The sequence below is a fragment of the Babylonia areolata genome, chromosome 2, assembly GCF_041734735.1.
Source record: "Babylonia areolata isolate BAREFJ2019XMU chromosome 2, ASM4173473v1, whole genome shotgun sequence".
Taxonomy (NCBI): Eukaryota; Metazoa; Mollusca; class Gastropoda; order Neogastropoda; family Buccinidae; genus Babylonia; species Babylonia areolata.
In genome coordinates, this window is record NC_134877.1 from 28,368,707 (window position 1) to 28,393,417 (window position 24,711).

Sequence of the window (24,711 nt, forward strand, 5' to 3'; positions counted from 1 at the left end):
TCTCGTATGCTTGTTGACACAATCGTGATGTTGGCAATCTTGTTAGTTTGAGCCAATATTTTATGCATTTTACAATTGATCTGATATGCATTGGGTACATGCCGGTTTCGCCATACATAATAGTGTTTGACGAGTGTTCATGGCAAATGTATGTACCTTTTCCATTTGATTATTTGTCATGAGTGCCCATATTTACGCTCCATAGTTCAAGGCTGGTTCAATTAATTTTGTGTGTCGAAAGGTTTCCAGAAAAGCTGGGTGGTGATGCTGAAGAATCCAGAAGCTTACTGTTACCATTTGCGATCAGTGTCGATAACTCTTCCCGAAGCTGAAACCGAAACTAAAGCCAAGTCGTGTTTTGTTACGTGAGCTGTGATTGGTTGATACAAGCTGTCTGAAAGTCCTGGTAAGTTTCGGTCTCACCGGAAGTATACGTATAGGCGTGGAATGTGCTGTTTGTTGTGTACCAGTTGAAAGGTAAGTAAGTTGTATGAAAGATTTTAACTGACATGTTGTTCGTCAGTAACATTATCAGCGTTGTGAATACGCACCGTCAGAACCCAGAAACGCCATGTATAATGTGTGATCTGATAGTTGTAATGTATACACATTCGGGTTTTAACCATGATGAAATTTGTTCCGTGGGTGATTCATTCAGGACTGATATTGAAATTTCTCATTCCTCTTGACATAACATTCAGCATAACGCATGACATAAGTTCTTTTATTAGGCAGCAATAATCCTGTTTGTGTTGGAGTGTATGCGCGCAGGCGCGCTCACACAAACACACACACACACACACACACACACACACACACACACACACACACACTCACACACACACACTTGCTATAAACACACACACACACACACACACACACACACACACACACACACACACACACACACACACACAGGGAGAGAGTTTGTATTTTCTGTGTATTCTGTGAATGTTGTGGTAGTTAAGAACAGTGCATAATATCTCCAGCTGACTGGGCGAACTGACCAGGAACTAACAGTTCATGTTTCCTTGGCTCAGCAGTTCAGGTGATTGTCAAGGTGAAGATGGTGTTTTCAGAGTACACTGATTCCTTTGCAGTATGCAAGGTTTTCTTGTTTGTTTGTTTATAGATCTGTAGATTGCTTGAAGGTGGTGCCATGGCAAAACCAGGTATTGGATATCTGATCCAGTGTTCAGTAGTGATCAGGGTTCAAGGCCCTGTTTCAGCTGTGTGCTGTGTCCTTGGGAAAGGGCACTTTACTCTGATTTTCCTCACTCCACCCGGGCGTGAATGGGTGACTGATCGAGTTTGGTTGAGGAAGGCAGATAGGGAGAATTGGGACATGCCTTCCAGTGCACAGCCCTGCACACAGTGGAAAAGAAACCACTGCTGTGCTAGCTGTAAAAGGCTATGCCACCTCTTAACCTGTGCCTATTATTGCTTGTTGATGATATGTGTGCTATGGGACCTCTTAACCTGTGCCTGATATTGCTTGTGAATGACATGTGTGCTATTGTACCTTTTAACCTGTGCCTAATATTGTTTGTGAATGACATGTGTGCTACTGGACCTTTTAACCTGTGCCTAATATTGCTTCTTGGTGATAGGTGTGCTATAGGACCTTTAAACTGTGCCTAATATTGCTTGTGAATGACACCTTTTAACCTGTACCTAATATTGCTTGTGAATGACATGTGTGCTATAGGACCTTTAAACTGTGCCTAATATTGTTTGTTAATGACATGTGTGCTACTGGACCTTTTAACCTGTGCCTAATATTGCTTCTTGGTGATAGGTGTGCTATAGGACCTTTAAACTGTGCCTAATATTGCTTGTGAATGACACCTTTTAACCTGTACCTAATATTGCTTGTGAATGACATGTGTGCTATGGGACCTCTTAACCTGTGCCTAATATTGCTTGTGAATGACATGTGTCTGGCAACTTTCCCTGTGTCTGGTTTCCATAGTGCGGGACGTTGACAGACAGCCGGACAGGGTGTGGAGAGCGGATCCCTCAGAATGGCGGCAGGTGTGATGGGCATGGCCTTCATCCCCTACTACAGGCACCTGATGGACATTCTGGACACCGACCAGGAACTAAAAAACACTGCCAGAGGTGCCTGAAATATCTCTTTCTCTCCCTGTGTCGCTGTGTGTGCGTGTGTGTGTGTGTGTGTTCCTCTGTGTGTGTGTTTGTGTGTATGTGTGTGTGTGTGTGTGTGCCTCTCTGTGTGTATGTGCTTTGTATGTTAGAATTGGGATATGATTAAGTTTAGTTGTAAATGTTTCTGTTTTTTGCATTCAGTGTTACTGTGTGTGACTCCAAACCAAAACTCTGTTTTTATCTATATATTAAACTTAAAATGATACTTTGTCCGTGCCATCGGTAGTTTAAGATATGATTTTTATAGTGTTGCTGAGTGATAGATAATAATTTCATAGCACTGTTGATATATTCAAGATTACACTTTGACATTTCTGTTGATATTACAATATATTATGTGTTGATATGGTAATGATTACACTTTCAAGATTTTCACAGTGCAGTTCATTTTAAGACTACACTTTGGTTTTGCCGTGCTGTTGATTTTGTAAATTTCACTCTGACTGCTGTTGAATTCACATCATGAAATTGTACTTTAACACTGTCAGTATTACTATTATGACAGTGTGCATTGTGTTGTGCTGTTTTGGTGTTTTTGTTGTTAACTGTTTTGATGTGGTTTTTAGTGTTGATATTGATGTCCAGTTTCATGATTAGAAATGTGCATCATTCAGGTATTGTGTTGTGTGGTATGTGCAATGAGTGTTGTGTTGCATGCTATGTTTTGCGTGTATATAAACGTAAATTGGTGTTTGAGTGCTTGCTTGGATGTCTGCATAGGGTTATGCTTATATATTTTCATTTTAGTGCATGTTACATGAATGCTTACACTTAAAAAAAAAAAATTGTACAGTGCAAATTAACTTGTTTTACATGGAAAGGTGCTGTACAGTTAGAATTAGATTCTTCTTCTCTTTGTTATTATTATTATTTTTGTTATAATCATGATAGTTATTGCTATTCTTGTTGTTGTTGTTGATTTTATTATTATAATTATTATCATTATTAAGAATACTGTGTGCTGTAATCATACCTTGTATTTCTGTTGTCCTTCAGGAATTTTCAAACAGGTGGCCTGGGCAGCAGGTGGAACTGCCATAGGTGGCATTGTGGGGGGGCCTGTCGGTGCCATGGTTGGGGGACTGGCAGGTAGTGTTTGAAACTGTTTATTAATAAGCATTACATTACATTATGTTTGTAGAGTGCTGTCAGACTTCTCAGCACTTTACAACAATCTGAGTCTTTCACCCCATGAAATACTTGATATGTTCAGGAACAGAGCCTTAATGTGACAAACAAAGAAAGAAGACCAGGTTGTGTTGTAACATTGTTGTTGTTTCGATTTGGTTGAGTTTTTGTTGTTGTTTGTTTTGTTTTGTTTTTCCTATTCAGCCACAATGGAAGGATAGGGGAAGGGATATCACTCTTGACTATCATGGTCAGCATTGCATGAGAGCAGTTGCTTCCCTTAGGTCATTGCTCTGATTGTGTAGACGATTTCATCCATTCCCTTTCATGAAAACTATATTATCATCTATAACCTGTACAATTCATCTCAGTTTCTGCAACAGAATACCTTCTTTACTATCTAAAAATCTGTTTTATCAGCTGACTGGTGACTACATGTTGGAAATGTAAATGAATCATGTCAACTGTTTATAAATATGGAATTAGATGTTTGGGGCAAGACCATGGTTTCAAGAACTTGTTGATTATGTCTGCATTTGGATTTCATTTGGCAGTCTTCTGCCTTTATTTTCAGTGCATATTTGTGATTCCTTTCTTGCATATATTTGAACTGTGTGAATGACTCTGTGTGTGTGAGTGTGTGTGTGTGTGTGTGTGTGTGTTGTACTGCACAGTACATGGTACATTACCTGCCACAGAAGGAGAGTTGTGTGATTTATTGTTGACGTGTCCCAGGGTCCATGCTGGGTTACCGTTACAGCAGTGACTATGACTCCCTGGTGGCCGTCATCCGGAACCTGACGGACGAGGAGAAGGAGAAGATTGTGCACAAGGTCCAGGAGTTGGTGGGCAGCACGTCCATAGAGGCCCTGACTCACTTCATCGGAGCTCAGGTCATGATGACCTTCACATGTGGATGCCTGTGTTACCACTGTCTGCTGTGTCTCTGGTGTCCCTTAGCACTTCCTGAGCTGTCTCTGTCTCTGGTGTCCCCTAGCACTTCCTGAGCTGTCTCTGGTGTCCCCTAGCACTTCCTGAGCTGTCTCTGTCTCTGGTGTCCCCTAGCACTTCCTGAGCTGTCTCTGTCTCTGGTGTCCCCTAGCACTTCCTGAGCTGTCTCTGTCTCTGGTGTCCCCTAGCACTTCCTGAGCTGTCTCTGTCTCTGGTGTCCCCTAGCACTTCCTGAGCTGTCTCTGGTGTCCCTTAGCACTTCCTGAGCTGTCTCTGTCTCTGGTGTCCCCTAGCACTTCCTGAGCTGTCTCTGGTGTCCCTTAGCACTTCCTGAGCTGTCTCTGGTGTCCTGTAGCACTTCCTGAGCTGTCTCTGGTGTCCCTTAGCACTTCTTGAGTTGTCTCTGGTGTCCCCTAGCACTTCCTGAGCTGTCTCTGGTGTCCCCTAACACTTCCTGAGCTGTCTCTGTCTCTGGTGTCCCCTAGCACTTCCTGAGCTGTCTCTGTTTCTGGTGTCCCCTAGCACTTCCTGAGCTGTCTCTGGTGTCCCCTAGCACTTCCTGAGCTGTCTCTGTCTTTGGTGTCCCCAAGCACTTCCTGAGCTGTCTCAGTCTCTGCTGTACCTTAGCACTTCCTGATCTGTTTCTGGTGTCCCCTAGCACTTCCTGAGCTGTCTCTGGTGTCCCCTAGCACTTCCTGAGCTGTCTCTGGTGTCCCCTAGCACTTCCTGAGCTGTCTCTGGTGTCCCCTAGCGCTTCCTGAGCTGTCTCAGTCTCTGCTGTACCTTAGCACTTCCTGAGCTCATGCTATGTGTCTCTGGTGTACCTTAGCACTTCCTGAGCTCATGCTCAGTTTTTGTCTCAGGTGTCCCTGAGCACTTCCTGAGCTGTCTCTGGTGTCCCCTAGCGCTTCCTGAGCTGTCTCAGTCTCTGCTGTACCTTAGCACTTCCTGAGCTCATGCTATGTGTCTCTGGTGTCCCTTAGCACTTCCTGAGCTGTCTCTGTTTCTGGTGTCCCCTAGCACTTCCTGAGCTCATGCTATGTGTCTCTGGTGTCCCCTAGCACTTCCTGAGCTGTCTCTGTTTCTGGTGTCCCCTAGCACTTCCTGAGCTGTCTCTGGTGTCCCCTAGCACTTCCTGAGCTGTCTCTGTCTTTGGTGTCCCCAAGCACTTCCTGAGCTGTCTCAGTCTCTGCTGTACCTTAGCACTTCCTGATCTGTTTCTGGTGTCCCCTAGCACTTCCTGAGCTGTCTCTGGTGTCCCCTAGCACTTCCTGAGCTGTCTCTGGTGTCCCCTAGCACTTCCTGAGCTGTCTCTGGTGTCCCCTAGCGCTTCCTGAGCTGTCTCAGTCTCTGCTGTACCTTAGCACTTCCTGAGCTCATGCTATGTGTCTCTGGTGTACCTTAGCACTTCCTGAGCTCATGCTCAGTTTTTGTCTCAGGTGTCCCTGAGCACTTCCTGAGCTGTCTCTGGTGTCCCCTAGCGCTTCCTGAGCTGTCTCAGTCTCTGCTGTACCTTAGCACTTCCTGAGCTCATGCTATGTGTCTCTGGTGTCCCTTAGCACTTCCTGAGCTTATGCTCAGTTTTTGTCTCAGGTGTCCCTGAGCACTTCCTGAGCTCATGTTGTGTGTCTCTGGTGTCCCCTAGCACTTCCTGAGCTGTCTCTGGTGTCCCTTAGCACTTCCTGAGCTGTCTCTGGTGTCCTGTAGCACTTCCTGAGCTGTCTCTGGTGTCCCTTAGCACTTCTTGAGTTGTCTTTGGTGTCCCCTAGCACTTCCTGAGCTGTCTCTGGTGTCCCCTAGCACTTCCTGAGCTGTCTCTTACTCTGGTGTACCTTAGCACTTCCTGAGCTCATGCTATGTGTCTCTGGTGTACCTTAGCACTTCCTGAGCTCATGCTGTGTGTCTCTGGTGTCCCTTAGCACTGCCTGAGCTTATGCTCAGTTTTTGTCTCAGGTGTCCCTGAGCACTTCCTGAGCTCATGTTGTGTGTCTCTGGTGTCCCCTAGCACTTCATGAGCTGTCTCTGTCTCTGGTCTCTGGTGTCCCTTAGCACTTCCTGAGCTGTCTCTGTCTCTGGTGTCCCTTAGCACTTCCTGAGCTGTCTCTGTCTCTGGTGTCCCTTAGCACTTCCTGAGCTGTCTCTGTGGTGTCCCTTAGCACTTCCTGTATTGTCTGTGTCTCTGACGTCCCTTTGTACTTTCTGAGCTCATGTTCAGAGCCTGAGTCAAGACAGTCCTGATGTAATGCTAGAAATTGCCAGATAATTTTTACTTGTCCTCGGACAAGCTGAGTTTAAAAAAAAAAAAAAAAGTACTTGCCCCCCTGTTAGTTCTGCTCACCCTCCCCAATCAAAGAGACAGTTGACTACCGGTAGTGCAACAAGTCAGCAGACATAAATTATTGTTGAAAAACCAGGGTGGGGGTGGAGGTGTTGACTCATTCTAGACCACAGCTACATGCCTGCTACAACTCCCTTGGACCAGCACCACATGAGACCACTGCAGTAAAAAGTAGGGCTGTTCAACAAAACAGCAAAAATCAATGGAAAATTGTTGATTTGACAGGTCAAACAAAGCTTTGTTTTCATGGTTCCGGAATCTGTAAATAGCTCAGTTTAGAATGGGAATCATACCAAGCAAGCATAAACAAAATTAGAATTGTGTATTGGTTTGAGAATACTAGTACCAGGTCCACAGGGGAAGTAATCATGGTACAAGTCAACTGGTACCTGGAGTAGAATGAGTTAAAGTGGAAAGGAAGAAGGGAAGTGTGATCGCTCAGCACTGAAGCTGACCACCCACCAGTCACTTTCCTGACACAGTCAGGTGTCCATTGCTCAGCACTGAAGCTGATCACCCACCGGTCACTCTCCTGACACAGTCAGGTGTCCGTTGCTCAGCACTGAAGCTGACCACCCACCGGTCACTCTCCTGACACAGTCAGGTGTCCATTGCTCAGCACTGAAGCTGACCACCCACCGGTCACTCTCCTGACACAGTCAGGTGTCCATTGCTCAGCACTGAAGCTGACCACCCACCGGTCACTCTCCTGACACAGTCAGGTGTCTGTTGCTCAGCACTGAAGCTGATCACTCACCAGTCGCTCTCCTGACACAGTCAGGTGTCCGTTGCTCAGCACTGAAGCTGACCACCCACTGGTCACTTTCCTGACACAGTCAGGTGTCCATTGCTCAGCACTGAAGCTGACCACCCACCAGTCACTCTCCTGACACAGTCAGGTGTCCGTTGCTCAGCACTGAAGCTGACCACCCACCGGTCACTTTCCTGACACAGTCAGGTGTCTGTTGCTCAGCACTGAAGCTGACCACCCACCGGTCACTTTCCTGACACAGTCAGGTGTCTGTTGCTCAGCACTGAAGCTGACCACCCACCAGTCACTTTCCTGACACAGTTAGGTGTCCATTGCTCAGCACTAAGCTGACCACCCACCGGTCACTTTCCTGACACAGTCAAGTGTCCATTGCTCAGCACTGAAGCTGACCACCCACCGGTCAGTCTCCTGACACACTCAGGTGTCCGTTGCCCAACGGACATGCGGAGAGAGCTTCAACTTCCTTTTGTCTGTCAGTGGGTTTAGTTGTCCCACACAGTAGCACAGATGGTTCTTTCTTGCTCTGTGATGGGTCTGATTTCTGATCATACACAGGTACTGTAGTCCGGGGATATTCATTTCTTTTTCTTTTTTTTATGTTTTGTGCTTGTGTAGTGAAAGTCTCAACTTGATCTGTATATATGAACAAGTACTGTTTGGTTTATTATTACATTCAGAATCACAAATAACACCCACATTATGGATTGAGTATCGCTGGGAAACATAATTACTCTTGAAATATGTGAAACATTTTATTACCACACTTGACATGTGTGTTTTGAGTCTGGGTGAGGGTTGAGAGACATTGCAATATTCTCATGCTTTGGAAGGAAATGGGCGTTAATTGATTCACTGGCTGCCCATCTCTCACAGGACAGATTCCAAACTAGCTACCATGTGTTTTTATGTCATAAATCATACAGCACCCACATACCTTTGTGACTTATTTTCAATCCATACTCATTCTAGATCTTTACACTCAGCTGCTGATTTGGGAGTGCGGAAGGTTCCCCGAAGAAACAAAAAATCTCAAGATCAGTGCTGTTTCTCCTTCCTTTCTTTGCTTCCATGCTTTTAACCCTTGTGTTTCTTTGGCTTCTGCTGGTCCTGCAGCTGTGTGTGTAGGTGTGTTTGTTTGCAAGTTTGTGTGTGCATATGCATGTTCATTGTTTGTTTGTGGTGTGCTTGATCTGTGTATGTTCATGGATGTAAATGTTTTTGTTGTAAACACCACAGCCTGGGAGGTGTGAGCATTGACCTGCATGATTAATATCATTGTTATTATGGTTGTTGTTATCACAATTCACTAAGTTTTTTTAAAAAGGGTGAAAGGACCCATTGTTCTTTTTTGGCCATCAGGGACAGTGAGTTCAAACCCACTGTGTCTAGAACTCCGTGTAGGAGGGCAGGATCCAGTCATCTCCTTCCACCGTATTAACCTTCCTCAACCAGTCAGGGACCCATTCACACCTGGGTGGAGTCAGGAAAATCAGAGCACTCGTCACTGGTGAACACTGGACCAACAGTCCAAAGCCTAACCAGTTCTACCAAGGCACCTCAGTTATTAAATAGCTGTTTGACGGGCGCAGCAGCTGAGTGGTTAAAGCACCGGACTTTCAGTCTGAGGGTCCCGGGTTCGAATCACGGTAAATGGCGCCTGGTGGGTAAAGGGTGGAGATTTTTCCGATCTCCCAGGTCAGCATATGTGCAGACCTGCTAGTGCCTGAACCCCCTTCATGTGTATACGCAAGCAGAAGATCAAATACGCACATTAAAGATCCTGTAATCCATGTCAGCGTTTGGTGGGTTATGGAAACAATAACATACCCAGCATGCACACCCCTGAAAGCGGAGTATGGCTGCCTATATGGTGGGGTAAAAACAGTCATACATGTAAAAGCCCACTCGTGTACATATGAATGGATGTGGGAGTTGCAGCCCACGAACGCAGAAGAAGAAGAAATAGCTGTTTCATGAAAAAAAAAGAAAACAACTGAATTTTGTTGTTGTGGGTTGTTATGGGTGGGTGGTTTCTAATGTTCAGATGCGCATGTGTACACCGACACGTCTCTCAGTGTGTAAGGGGGAACGTGTGGGGGTGTGGTTGTATTTGTATTTGTATTTCTTTTTATCACAACAGATTTCTCTGTGTGAAATTCAGGCTGCTCTCCCCAGGGACAGCGCGTCGCTACACTACAGCGCCACCCATTTTTTTTGTATTTTTTCATGCGTGCAGTTTTATTTGTTTTTCCTATCGAAGTGGATCTTTCTACAGAATTTTGCCAGGAACAACCCTTTTGTTGACGTGGGTTCTTTTACGTGCGCAAAGTAAATGCTTCACACACGGGGCCTCGGTTTATCGTCTCATCCGAATGACTAGTGTCCAGACCACCACTCAAGGTCTCGTGGAGGTGGAGAAAATATTGACGGCTGAGCCGTGATTTGAACCAGCGCGCTCAGATTTTCTCTCGCTACCTAGGCGGACGCGTTACCTCTAGGCCATCACTCCACTTATGAAGGAAGGTGGGGGGTGGAATGAAATGTAATGTGCTTTGAGCAGTATTTCTGGAAAAGCACCCTGTATAAATGTCCATCAATTGTTTACAGGTACAGCGAGAAGCTCTTCTCAACCTGCTGCGGTCGTTTGCTGACGGTGTGAAATTAGGAGGATAACATTTATCACTCTCAACACAATCATCCCTCAACATCCAGACTTACATCATTCTTCAAGGACATGAGTGGTCATCACAGAGTTATCTGCCAAGTGCGCAGATGTGTGAATGGGTGGTCTTGTGAGGAAAAATGTATATTTATATATTTATGCAGATTTTTTTTTTTTTTTTTTTTTTTACTGAGAACATGTATATCATTATGGCATGTAAAACCCTGTTTTTGGGTGTTTTTTTTTCCATTTTTTGTAGTGGATACGTTCATTACATTCTCTTTTTCTTTTAAGTGGAATGTTATTCTGATCTCTCAGGTCAGTATGTGTGCAGACCTGCTGGTGTCTGAACCTCATTCATGTATATGCACATGCAGAACATCAAATAAGCACATCAGTTAAAGATCCTCTAATCTGTGTCAGCGTTTGTTGGGTTGTGAAAACGCAAATATACACACCCCTGAAAACAGAGTATGGCTGCCCAGATGCTGGGGTAAAATGGCCATACACATAAAGGCCCATCTGTAGGTACTAGTGAACACGAGAATTGTGGCCCACAAAAATTGGGGGTAGGGGGCGTGGGGGGTATACATATCCTTTGGGACGTAGTTATTTGTTGTTGTTTTATTACTTTTTCTTTCTTTTTTCTCTTTCTTCTTTTTCTTTGGCTTTTTGAGGGGGTTGGTATATGGAAATGATGATTCGAACAGACTGTGCAGGAGGTTAGCTCAGGTCACTGCAAGCTTCATTCACATTGGTGACTGTTTCAGTGTTTGTGGAATACTGTTTCATTCATTGCAACATGAACACCCTTGACCAGTCTCATTGTTTTCTAATGAATGTATGTAACTTGACATAAATTCTAGAGAATGGGAAAGCGTTTTTCTTCTTTTTTGGGGGGGAGTGGGGGGGGAGGGGGGGGGAAGATCTTTATGTTTTTTTATTTTTGACTTAAAATGTAACAATATCATGAACAGTGATTTGTTTATAATTATATGGGTATAGGTATATATATGTATGTGCATGCACTATATTGTGCTGAGGTCTTGACATCATGTATGTGCTGTAAAAGTACTGTTAATGTAATATACCCCTCGACCCCCATTAAAAAAAAAAAAAAAAAAAAAAAATCATACATTTTGTTATATGACATACACATGAATTTATCTTGCAGAATTATCAGCAGTAAACAGCCTGTGTGCTAACAGTTATGTCAAAAAGAGATTGGAATTCAAGCTTATTTGCTTATCTCATTTTTCCCCCACTGTCCATTATTGATTTCTTCATACATTTTATATTGAAAGAGTGTGTTTTCTCAAAATTTGATCTAAAAAAAAAAGAAGTTTTGGCACTCTTCTGCCTTCAGTTGTGCATCTTGATGTGGACTGTAAAATTACTTCATCAATTTTTTTTAAAAACGTTTTAACTCCATTGATTCATCTTTTCACTTTTCCAAATTCTGCTTTTCATCATTCATCTTTTTTTTTCCAAGTCCATTTATAGTGATTAGTATTTTTCATTTTCTGTCACATTACGCTTCTTTGCAATGGCATAAGCAGTTGTTGTAGTTTTTTTGTTTGTTTGTTTTTTTTATCTGAGTTTTATAAGTAAAACATCAAGGAAAAACTGATCATGTTTTTAAATTGAGTTTGATTTCTTAAACTGTTAAGTGCATCTTTTTTTTTTTCTCATACAGCATTACAGCATAGTCTTCAATAATTTTGAGGGTTTATTTTAATCTTTTGATTTTCAGTTTATATTTACATGCCCGTTAAAGTGCTGTTGTTCAGCAGCTAATTATCCCAAATGTGTTTCTTTGATACTCATTTTCAAAACCAAAAAAAAATTAAAACAATTGCTTTGATCTATATGATATTGAATAGTTTGAAAACAATTGCTTTGATCTGTATAATGAATATCCTCTTCTTCAACATGCTGAACTACAGAACATTGTCTTCTGTTTGTATTTAGATCTCTCCATATCACATATTGATTATCGATAGACTTTGCTTTTTTTTTTTTCTCTCTTCATTCTTTTGCCTTTGGATTATTAACATGTTTATGGTAATTATGATAATCAAGTCTTAAGTCCATGTGATGTTCTTTTTTGAACAATGGAATTTAGCGACATCATAGTTACTGGTGTCAAGGTAAGATTATTCACATTTGGAGTTACTTATGTTCATGGCAGAATGCTGCTACCTTTGGTAGTTTGGTTTCGTTGAGTAATGGGTAGACACAAACCATTCATACGTATGCTTCTTCTGTAATTAAAAATGAAAGTTTTTTTTCTGTCTGTCTAAATGTCTTTCTTTGTTTCTGTCTGTCTGTCTCTCCCTTTCTCTCAGTTGGCTGTTAAATATGTGATAGGTTGTAAAGAAAGTAAAGGTGATAAATTGTAACCAGAGTGTTTGTTTTTGTCCTGTACCTATATACTTAACCAAATCAAAGCCCACCCAAAAAAGATCTCTGCAAACAAACATACATTTACTTTCCAGTTCCATTTGTTTGCTCCCTATTTTTTACCATCATATGCAGTCAGTGCAAGTGAACATTTGAATTATGATCTCCCATCTCTATTGCAATTCTCATGTCTTCATTCTCTGGGGTTATATCAGATACTATTACTGTCTGAAAGGGGAAAAACGTGTGGCCTAAGTAAAAAAAGAAGAAAAAAGAAAAAAAAAAAATGAAGAGATGTTTGTCAAAGCCAGGAAAGAGTTGACAAGAAGGGAGCAGACGTTCATGTGACTGATGATAGAGTAAGATTAAATAAAAACGAAATATCATTGGTTCCCCACAATTAATGCCCTATGAGCATGAGTGCTGGAATGTTGTATTGTATTGTATTGTATTTCTCTTTTTGTCACAACAGATTTCTATATGTGAAATTCAAGCTGCTTTCCCCAGGGACAGCGCGTCGCTACACTACAGCACCACCCATTTTTTTGTATTTTCTGCGTGCAGTTTTATTTCTCCTGTTGAAGTGGATTTTTCTACAGAATTTTACCAGGAACAACCCTTTTGTTGCCGTGGGTTCTTTTACATGCACTAAGTGCATGCTGCACACGGGACTTCGGTATATCGTCTCATCCGAATGACTAGCGTCCAGACCACCACTCAAGGCCTGAGGGGGAGAAAATATCGGTGGCTGAGCCGTGATTCAAACCAGCGTGCTCAGATTCTCTCGCTTCCTAGGCAGACGTGTTACCTCTAGGCCATCACTCCAACATCGCTTGTTTTGCTGCAGTGTGGATGATGGATGGGAGTCTCAAACTGATGTCAAGATTTAACAAACCACTCTGTCAACACGCCCACACCCACACAGCTTCTGCCTTGCCCAGAGGGCTGCAGTTTCTCTTCTTCCTCCTTCCCCCAGTCTCACCTCCCCACCCATGGAATGACTAAATTTACCTGTCCACACATAACTTTATTAATCTTTCCTCCACACATCACTGTGTTAACCTTTCCTTCACATGTAGATATATTCTTTTCTCCACACATAATGATATTAACCTTTTCTCAACACATAACTCTATCAGTCTTTCCTTTTTTGACTCGCTTTGTCAGCTGACACCAAATTAGGCATAAAAGTAGGAAAAATTCAGTTCTTTCCAGTCATCTTGGTTAAAACAATATTGCACCTCTGGGATGGGCACAAAAAACAAAAAAAAAATGATGCCAAATTATATGCAAACTGCATTTACTGTTATATTTATATTTTTTGTATTCTCTAAACTTGGCACTTTGATCTGATATTCTGACCCAACAACAAGAGCAGTCATTATTATCATTTTTTGTTCAAACAGGAACTTCTTTTGCTAAGCATGGAAGTTTTAATTATTTTGCAAACGTTTTGGTGCAGATAGTAAAAAAGGGAAATTACTCTGTAATTAATGCTAGGGGACTTAATTTGCTTTAAACTGATCTTTCTCATCTTAAACATTACATTTTGAAATTATACTCAATACATAAAAAGCTTGGATTTTTTTTTTTTTTTAAGTGTATCACAAGTGAGTCTTGAAGGCCTTGCCTCTCTTTTTAACCTTTCCTTCACATTTAAATATACTTATCTTTTAGAACTCCACACGTAACAATGTTAACCCTCATCACACACATATATTCCTCAACATGTAAAAATATATGTTAATCTTTTCTCCACAACTTTAATTTTTTATATTATAACCATTCCATCACACGTAAATATATCAATCTTTCCACATATCAATCACACACACAGGGGCATGCATGCACACTCAATTGCGTGCACCTTCCCCTTAATTGGGATCTCAGTCCCCCACCTCTGTCTCTCACTCTGTCATTCAACCATTAAATGATGATGAACTGCTGACAAAATGTGCCCTAAAGACCTCACGATACCTACAAGTGGAAAAAGCAAAGACCATGTGTGGACGCGGGATCTTTGCAAAACAGGAAGTGGGAAAGCACGCGTGACGTGTTAATGTTGGCTGATGACGCAAACAGGTCAGCCTGTGATAGGCGGAGGGGGCGGGGCTTCACTGCCTTGAAGGAACAAATCTATCAACGTGGAGTTTGTTCATCACTCGTCGCTGGAAACCATCCAGAGTCAATTTACTTGGCTGTTGGAATTATCGCCTGAGTAAACAGAGATAATTAGTTGTTTTCCCTTTTCAGAAGGTAATAATGGTAAGTGATGTGTCCCTTTTGTTTTTTTTTCTGTTTTTTTGGGTTTTTTGTTTCATGTCGTACTTTGCATGTGTGTCAGTGTGAGTGAAAAATGTATACTGTATCTTAAAAAAAATAAATAAATAAAAGAGGAAGAAGAAAAAATCGACAACAAAATTAAGCAAACTGCTTGCATACGAAAACTGTATTCTTTACATGGAAAGAACAGTGATATGCCGCACACGAATAAAACGTCCACACGAAGCTGTGTCCAGATGTACACCCTCCACCACCTACAGTTCAACGTGACGATGACGGCGTGCGGTACTTAGGTAGCCGACAGTCCCTCAAGACTAGACTCGGTCACCTTCTCGGAAAAAAAACAAAACAAAAAAACTCAAGCCCTGAACAACTTGACCTAAAGGTTATAATGTTGAATGTTAAAGGTACCACCCCTTTCAACATCCATTGGGGCAGTGCTTTCTCGTCCACTGAGACTTGACAACTGCTCATCGAACGGCGCGGACGGACGTCAGCCGCGATCCGAAGAGCTCTCCCATCCAGTGTTCTCCCCTGCAGCCATGGATTCTGTTCTGATGAACTTTTTCGCGAGCGAAAGTGCTGTGCTTTCAGTTATGTGACCGGAACTTTCATTCTTTTTTTTTCTTTTTCTGCCTCTTTTAAATACGCAGTGTTGGTTGCCCACGCAAGTTACTTGGAACTGGAACTTGGACTGGAATCAGACGTTTAAGGCCTGTGAAGGCCTAGCTGTTCATCGTTCAGTTAGATAAAGTATACTGGCATGCGTGGCCTAATGATAGCATACTGGATCATAAATACTTGGAGAGTTGGCCCAGTGAGCGTCTAACCTAGTCTTGAAAGATGACATGGTTGGGGCAGTCCCAACACTGTCTGGCAAACCGTTCCATTTATTAACGACTCGCTCAGTAAAGAAGGAACTGCGCACTTTGTCTACAATGCGATTTATTTAGCATTAAACTGTTACCTCTTCTGTCTCTACTTACTGCAGGTGATAGTTCGGGATTTGTGGTCTTGTAGATTCCGTGTATGTATTTATAGCAATCGATCATATCTCCCGGCTGCCTCCTGTGTTCTAGACCAGGTAGCTTAAGGAAAGCGAGTCTTTCATGATAAGCCTTGTTCTTCAAATGACCAATCAGTTTCGTTGCCCGTCGCTGGACGTCTTCCACCTCTCTGCACAAGGTTTTTGACTGCGGATTTCAGAACGAATGTCCATATTCCAAAATGGGTCTAACCAGAGATTGGAACAATTGAACAAACAGGTCTTCAGATAGGTAGTCTAAGGAACGCCTGATTATACCAGCCATCTTGTTAGCCTTTGCAGTGACTGTTGCCACATGTGTCTTGAAATCCAGCTTGTTGTCAATGTACACTCCCAGGTCTTTCACCACGTCACTCTCAGTAAGTGCCAGGTTGTATTCCTCCCCACTGTTAGTTTTCCCTTACATGTAGTAAATTGCTTCCGATTTGCAGTTTCCTAGCTTCATTACACTGCATTTTTCTGCTGTAGGTTGTCTAGGTCATCTTGGAGGACTTGTGAAGCACCTACTTGGTCACTCTGTGTGAACAACTTTGTGTCGTCGGCAAACAATTTCACATTGCTCTTCACTCTGCTAGGAAGGTCATTAATGTACAATAGGAAAAGCAGGGGTCCTAGAACACTACCTTGTCGGATACCGCTGGTAGCGTCTGCATGCTGTGATGTTGTTCCATTCACAACCACCCTCTGCTTCCTTTGAGACAGAATTAAAGTCCTGGATCCAGAGTAATACCCTGCCTGACGCTGTGTACGTGGATCTTAGAGACCAGTCTGCGATGTGGGACGCTGTCAAACGCTTTCTGGTAATCCATATAGATAGCATCAATGGAGCCACCTCTATCTAGGGTTCTTGTCCAGCTATCCAATACATCCAACAATTGCATAGCACATGAGCGTCCCTGAACAAAGCCATGTTGTTCTACATTGATCAGGTTGTTGGTCTCGAGATGGTCTACGAGCTGGTCCCTTACCAATGTCTCAAGAACTTTACAGAGAATGCATGTGAGACTGACAGGTCTGCAGTTATTTGCCAAGGTCTTACTTCCCTTCTTAAAAATTGGAGTCATAAATGCTTCTTTCCATTCCTGTGGGAGCTTTCCTTCTTCCATTGATTTCTGAAACAGTGTCGTTATTGGAACTGCTAGGGCCTCCGCAGCTTCTGACAGAAGGAGGGGACTACATTACATGCTTGATTTCTGGCTCTAACATATTCCAGATAACTATGACCATCTCTTGTTTCTAACCAGCGTCTGAAGAGCCTATGCTTTTTCCTGACTGAAGCCAAGGTACCTCTGTTCTTCCATGGTTTTCTATTCTTGCTGACTCCTGATCTTGGTACATATTTGTCAGTAGCACCTGTAATTTCACCCTTGATGACTGACCACATTTCGTCAACTGTCAACACTGATAACTTGCTGTTCCAGTCAACTGAACCTAAACTCTGTCTTATGCTATCAAAGTCTGCCTTGTGAAAATTTAGACGCTGACACTTCTTTTCTTCAGTACGTGCACATGACAAGGCGATGACTAGGGTGGCATGGTCACTTTTCCCAAATCCCTGCCGTAGTAGTGATATCTAACACCATGTCATCTCTGTTTGTGAAAACCAGGTCAATCAAGCTAGGAGTCTGACCCTGTCTGTGACATGTTGGTTCTTTCTGGTGCTGTATCATGTATGCATCTCTAGTGGTCCTGAAGAAAGAGTATGCTGGATGGCTTTCCCCTACCCTACATTTTTCATTAACCCAGTCTATTTCTGGAAAGTTGAAATCTCCTAAGACCAATAAATGAGATTTTTTTTTTCCCTCTGCTGCTTTCAAAAACAAACTATTCATCTTTTTGCTATTTTCTTCACTGCAGCTGGGGCTTCTTTACTAAGAAACAATCTCTCATCATCGTCCAGTGTACATTCCACGAACAAGGAATCTGTAAAATCACAGAGGTCAATATCACTTGGGGTTGGTCTAAGACCACTAGATATGTATAAACAAATGCCTCAGCCCAATATCAGTGTTGCTCAGATTATGAAATAAATCATATCCTTCGATTCCCACTTCGCACTCACTCACACCTAAGCGCCCGTTTTTTGGTAGCACCTCAGTAATTCCAATAATGTCCGGTTTATGTAGTTCTACTAGTGCTTGGAATTCTGCTCTTTTATTCAAAAAACAATCAGCATTTATATATGTACAAGTGGTATATATACAAGTGGTTACAACCCATGAGCACCTCCATGTCAAAATATTTTGGAAAGACTGACAGCAAGAAGACACCAGAAATTCCTTTACTGGGTGAGTCCTGAAACAGAAAAGACGAGGCAAAGCAAGAAGAAACGAAACGAGTGAAATATACACGAAGATATGTCCCTTCAAGATAATTAGAAGAAGAAAAACAAGAGAGGCAAGGCCTTCAAGACTCACTTGTGATACACTTTAAAAAAAAATTTAATCGTTAAAATGTGTTCTGTATTTGTTAGTATAAAGCTTCAGGTAAAAAAAAAAAAAAGAAAAAAGAAAAAAAAAAGGCCTGACGGCAAATCCGAACCCCGCGTGTTCGGGTGTGAAGAAACTATTTTACCCATTACACTATCGTGGCTCCTTAACTAACAGCCAAAAATTTAACATTTAAAGATGCTTTTTTAAAGGGCGATAAATCGATTGCGTTATTCGCAGTTGGAACGCTGTTTAAATCATATTATTCTGGTGTATCTTGGACATTCAGAAAATCTTTTTAAGGGCAATTAAAACTTCTTTTTAAGTCCGCGTTAAAGGAGACATGGCTATCGCCGCAACAACATTGCAACATTTAGCCGTTTTCTCTGGATCTAGATAGATATACAAGTTGAGTTTCACCCGCCTGGAATGTAGTAGACGTCACCGGACATGGTCGATTCAGTTTCTCTTTTATGTTCATTCTAGTTTTAAAGTTGATATGAAAATTGAGTATTTTGTTAAACTAATAACATGTGGAGCCAAGTACAAGTACTTCCTAAACGTTGTATGAAGCGAAAAGGACTTCATTTTGAGAAAAGTCAAGACTGGAAATTTTTACATTTCATCAAGGGTATTAACTCTCATGGTTTATTATTTTTAACTGTGAATTCCGACTGTTTTTGTTGATATTTTTATGGCAGTTTGGGGCATAATCCAGTAAGTGATGAGGCGTTCACAAATCTTTCTCAGAATAAATATTTAACGGTCTCCTTCTCCAACTTTCCATCACATGTTATTGTGTATTGTAGATTGAATATAGGATTAAACGGGCAGGTCAACAACTGGAACTGGAACAAAATGGCGTCCTTCGTTCGCAAGGAATATGAGCACGCGCTTTGAATATGTATAAATATGTGTATGAAATTGATTTTTGCCCATGACCTTCAGGGCTCAGCCAATAGATCTATAAAGTCCACTGTAATATTGATTTTAGTATTTTCCGAAAAAGACCACTTGGGCACACAGTGAAAGCCATATACACTGAGAGTGAAACACACAAGCTTTTTATGTATTGAGTACAATTTCATAATGTAATGTTTAAAATGAGAAAGATCAGTTTAAAGCAAATAACCCCCCGTAGCATTAATTAAAGATTAATTTCCCTTTTTTACTATCTGCACCAAATACATGCAAAATAAAAATTATAACTTCCATGCTTAGCAAAAGAAGTTCCTCTTTGAACAAAAAATGATAAAAATGACTGCTCTTGTTGTTGTGTCAGAACATCAGATCAAAAGTGCCAAGTTTAGAGAGAGAAAAAAAAAAATAAAATATATATACATACATATATATATATATATATATATATATATATATATATATATATATATATATATATATATATATATATATATATATAAGCAAATTCAGTTTGTATATAATTTGGCTTCTTTTTATATTTTTTGGTGCCCATCCCAGAGGTGCAATATTGTTTTAAACAAGATGACTGGAAAGAACTGAATTTTTCCTATTTTTATGCCAAATTTGGTGTCAACTGACAAAGTATTTGCAGAGAAAATGGCAATGTTAATGTTTACCACGGACACACACACACACACACACACACACACACACACAACTGAACACCGAGTTAAAACATAGACTCACTTTTTTTTTTTACACAAGTGAGTCAAAAACCTGGAAATATTAACGGAGACTCACATATAGGTGATGTCCCACTTTAGCATCCTAAATTCAGCTCATGAAAGTAGGATGCTAAAGTAGGACAGTCTTGCCGTTAGCCTCCTTGGTCAACCAGAACAGCTAAAGACCAAATAGTAAAAGAAGTATAAATTATATATTGGGCACAGAATGTCTGTGTCTTTCAGGAGGCAAAGGGGGAAAATCGAGAGTGCATAGAGGACTGTGTCAAAGAATTCACAGAGATATTCACCAACATAGTGGGTGTACCGGTTGCTGCAGGTTATTGTGATAACTTACAGCAAGTGTAGTCATGGAATTGGCAAGCCACGCCCCATCTTGAGATGTTTTCCACCCCAAGAAAGGTGCAAACGGAACTGAAGATATGAGTAAAATTCAAAAACAGCAAAACACTTCAAGATGACACGAACACAAATCTGGAAGACACTTTCAAAAATGAAGAAATTTTTATTTTTGATGTGTTTTTCTTTTTCTTTCTTTCTTCTAATTTTATTTTAATTTTGTTTTTATTTATTCATTTATTTTTTTGTATCTTGTCATCCTATGCATCAATATGTCTGATTGACCCCACTTGTCAACGGGTGCAATAACCAAGTGGTTAAAGCTTTGGACTTTCAATCTGAGGTTCCTAGGTTCGAATCTCGGTGATGGCGCCTGGTGAGTAAATGGTGGAGATTTTTCCAACATATGTGCAGACCTGCTAGTGCCTGAACCACCTTCGTGTGTATACACAAGCAGAAGATCAAATGCACACGTTAAAGATACTGTAATCCATGTCAGCGTTCGGTGGGTTATGGAAAACAAGAACATACCCAGAATGCACACCCCTGAATGCGGAGTATGGCTGCCTACATGGCGGGAAAAAAACAGTCATACATGTAAAAGCCCACTGGTGTACATACGAGTGAACGTGGGAGTTGCAGCCCACGGACACAGAAGAAGACCCCCCCTTGTCCCGAGTGTCTTACCAACTGTCAGTTAATTAAACACCCTCTCATACTCCTCTTACCCTTTCCTCACTTGCCTGTCTTATTTAATTATGGTGTAATGTTGGTGTGTTTTTTTAAGATTCTGTTTTGCAAATTCTATCATCAGGAACACAAAAAATATAACTTTGTTGGCTTTTTTGCTGTTGCTGTCTGCATTAGGGGAGAAAAGAGTGGGAGGTGGGTAGGGTTTTTGGGGGTAACACTAACAGGATTGTATCTTCTAGTCAGTTCACATTAATTTTACCTTGAACCACACCCCCCTCTTCTTTCCAGTTTACACACACACACACAAACAACATGTTGCTTATCCCTATACCCAACCCATTCTGTTTGTATTTGTCAATATTGTTGCATAAAACAATGAAAATGAGTGGAGTAGTTAATTTCCCTTGGTTGTTGCAGTTGTCGTGGTATTGTTGTGTGGCAGTTACCTTGTCGCAGTCATGTATGCCTTGATTGGACGTGGGACTCCCAAAGGGATGACTCCATCAGTTCCACTATCATTCTCTGTTTACTTATTCATTTACTGTCAAGACTTTTATTAGTTTCGTTACTGTTGCATCTCATGAGAATGTATTTAAAAAGTGAAATTTTTCAGTAGGTGAAAAATGTCTCCCGTTGATAATTATTATTAGAGCAATTTATTTCCAATTTGTATTGATTGCGCATGTGTGGAGACATTGTGTTTGTCCTGTCATTGCCCCCCCCCCACCCCGTCCCCCCCCTCCACCTCCCTGGTCTTCTGTTAGTTGCAAGGTCAACTGGAGTAGGACTGTTGGCTAGTTGGTCAAATGGCTCTTTTTCTTTTTTGAAGAAGGTAGTCTGGTTCCAGGAGGTTAGTCCTTTGCACAATGTGAGACATTGATTTAATATACTGTTGGATGGTCAACACTAACAAGTCACAAAATGTATGCAGGGGTTTATTGCATGTGTTACGTGACACATCAGCTTGATATACTGTTGAATGGATTGTTGTTGAAAACATGTCTGAGTTTAACTGATACATACTGTCAAATGGATTGTTGTGTACATGTCTGTGTTAAACTGATACACACTGTTGAATGGATTGTTGTATACATGTCTGTGTTTAACTGATACATACTGTTGAATGGATTGTTGTATACATGTCTGTGTTTTACTCATACTGTTGAATGGATTGTTGTATACATGTCTGTGTTTTACTCATACTGTTGAATGGATTGTTGTATACATGTCTGTGTTTAACTGATACATACTGTTGAATGGATTGTTGTATACATGTCTGTGTTTTACTCATACTGTTGAATGGATTGTTGTATACATGTCTGTGTTTAACTGATACATACTGTTGAAAGGATTGTTGTATACATGTCTGTGTTGAACCGATGCGTACTGTTGAATGGATTGTTGTATACATGTCTGTGTTGAACTGATGCATACTGTTGAATGGATTGTTGTTGAATACATATCTGTGTTAAACCGATACACACTGTTGAACGTCAAACAGTAATTCGGTGTGTGACTCGAACTGGCGATGTTTGTCGTGTCCCAGGTGAGCATCAAGGTGTTGGTGCTGGGCGTTGTGCTGACCTCTGTGCTGGACCTGCCCATGCTAGGAGCTGCTATCTACCAACATCACAGACCAGCCTACCCTTCCTATGGCACCAGACACAGAGTCCACGCCACCAGCTATGGCCGTGCAGTCACCTCCCATGGTTATGGCCGCACTTCCCATGGCTATGGCCGCACTTCCCATGGCTATGGTTATCGCAAACCCACCACATTCCTCCGAACCGGAGTCAGGCGAATCAGTGAAACGGACTACCTACTGAAGAAGTTGAAGGATCTGGGGGCCCAAGTGGTGCACAACCATCACCACAAGGCCAAGGCCTTCCACCAGGCGTCCTCCAGTCTGGGCAAGAGTCTAGCTCTGCTGTCTGTGGTGGGGAACCTGGGGAAGCAGATTGCTGGTCATGGTCTGGACGCTGCTCCACATGGCTTGGGTTATGGTGATCATGGCAGCTACCACCTCCCCCATGGCTACCAGTCACAAAAGGTATGCATGTGTGCGTTTGTGAGTGTACTGTAAAGTGTGGCTTTATCTAATATACTGTTGTGTGGCCTGTTGTTATTATATGTCTGTTTAATTGAAGTACATTATATTTCTATCGTCTTGTGATTATAATCATTGTAAGTGTACAACTGTGGTAATTGCACATTTTGAATGGCCTGTTGGTCATACATCATACATGTCTAAGTTTAAATGAAGCAAAATATTTCATTGCTATACTCTTAGTTGTGATTGCATGTATATGACTGTGATCATTGTATTAATGGTTTACCTCAAGGTGACAGAAAAACGAAACAACTAATATCATGAATTAATATCTTTTAATAATAGTTTTATATAAACATAATGAATGAATGACCATCAACCATGAGCATTCTTTAAAGTTATACACCACAAATTAGTTTCTCTTATCCTAGATAAGATAACGAAGTATTGTGAATTCTGTTCTGTCTCATCAACAGCTGGGGTATGGGGCGCGTACTGGGGCCTTCCCTCCACAGTACACCAGACAGACTGGCTTAGCCAATGCCTTCCATGCACAGTATGCTTTCTAGTGCAGGTTGGTCTGCTTTCATCTGGTGACTCAGCTGTGTGTGTGTGTGTGTGTGGACACAAGTCCTTATTTATTTGATAAAATATTTGTGAAGCTGGGTGTGCAGGAGTAACAAGATTTTGTAATGATTAAGTTTTTCTTTTTCTGATCATTGGCAAAGAGATCATGTTGTTTTGGTGAATGGTTCGTTCATTTCTTGTTTTAGTTTATCCACATTTGTTGGCATGAGTTCATTTCTTGTATTAGTTTGTCCAAATTTGTTGGTATTATGTGGGTATGACTATGAGTCCAATTTTGTTGGCTAATGTCGGCAGTGATTTTTTACTTCACAGCAAGCCTGTTTCACTGCTGCTTGAAGTATGCAAGTATTTAAAGAAAGAATGTTGTTATAAAAATCTGTTTTAACATAGATGAGGACTTCATTCTAAATATCACAGAATTTTCTGAGGATCTTAATTAGTTGGATTGAAACCCCGTTGGAATAACATGCCAATGTAAAATTTTTATTCTGTTAAAAGTGTTATATTCTTCTTTCAAAATTTTTGTTGCAGAAATTTGAACATTGAAAGAGGAATATTTGACTGCCGCACAAGACAGCAGGAACTATCCCCATCTACATGGAAAAAACTATGTTGTTCTGTACCTCAGTGAGCTGTTCACAATGAAAAGGCGAGGTCTAACTGTCTACCTCTGCATGCATTGCCATTTTAGTGTTTATACAGTGTGTGAAAGAGACAGAGAAAGTTTACTGGCAATCTCACAGAGAAAGTAAGTAGTAAAGCACAAACATGAAAACATTCATATGCACCTGCGTATCTGTTCCATACCACTTGTGTGTATTTGTCATGAAATTCACCTTTCACCTTCCAATCCAATCCACGCAATCCAAGGTAGGTTGAGCAAGGTAATAAAAAAAAAAAAAAATGCTGCCCTTTGACCACAACAAAGCACCAGTTCAGGTTTGGTAACCGAAGGTTACAACCCTTTTATTGATAAAAAAAAAAGACACACACACACAGACCATGCAGACATGATTCACTTCCCACAACCATTACCATCCTCTCCTCTGCCCAAAGTATCCATGTCGATCAATCCTCCTGCCGTAACATCCCTATGCCCTTTAAAAAATAGATAAACCACCTACAATGACCTTTCATCACATTTTCTATGATCTGAAAGACACAAAGTCTTCACTGAAAAGCAAGCACGATAACCTT

At 41.4% G+C, this 24,711-nt stretch overlaps 2 protein-coding genes across 2 annotated transcripts; both read left to right on the plus strand.

Moving 5' to 3' along the window:
• The first annotated feature begins 405 nt into the window (after positions 1-405).
• On the plus strand, positions 406-12,422 carry LOC143300045 (uncharacterized). The gene is made up of 5 exons (XM_076613602.1): positions 406-477; positions 1,973-2,121; positions 3,166-3,258; positions 4,033-4,190; positions 9,966-12,422. Exons 2-5 carry the CDS (start codon positions 2,025-2,027, stop codon positions 10,029-10,031), a joined length of 414 nt encoding a protein of 137 aa, XP_076469717.1. The 5' UTR covers positions 406-477; positions 1,973-2,024; the 3' UTR covers positions 10,032-12,422.
• A 2,149-nt stretch (positions 12,423-14,571) lies between these two features.
• On the plus strand, positions 14,572-24,293 carry LOC143300063 (uncharacterized). The gene is made up of 4 exons (XM_076613622.1): positions 14,572-14,688; positions 22,423-22,926; positions 23,403-23,500; positions 24,046-24,293. The coding sequence occupies exons 1-3, from the start codon at positions 14,686-14,688 to the stop codon at positions 23,493-23,495; spliced, it is 600 nt and encodes a 199-aa protein (XP_076469737.1). The 5' UTR covers positions 14,572-14,685; the 3' UTR covers positions 23,496-23,500; positions 24,046-24,293.
• The last annotated feature ends 418 nt before the right edge of the window (positions 24,294-24,711 follow it).

What these genes read in the sequence shown, in the direction of transcription:
- LOC143300045 (XM_076613602.1), top strand. Translation starts at nt 2,025, where the DNA reads ATGGCGGCAGGTGTGATGGGCATGGCCTTCATCCCCTACTACAGGCAC. An exon ending in CATGGTTGGGGGACTGGCAG is followed by an intron (nt 3,259 to 4,032) that starts GTAGTGTTTGAA and finishes GACGTGTCCCAG; the next exon opens with GGTCCATGCTGGGTTACCGT. An exon ending in CTCACTTCATCGGAGCTCAG is followed by an intron (nt 4,191 to 9,965) that starts GTCATGATGACC and finishes AATTGTTTACAG; the next exon opens with GTACAGCGAGAAGCTCTTCT.
- LOC143300063 (XM_076613622.1), top strand. An exon ending in ATGGCTACCAGTCACAAAAG is followed by an intron (nt 22,927 to 23,402) that starts GTATGCATGTGT and finishes TCTCATCAACAG; the next exon opens with CTGGGGTATGGGGCGCGTAC.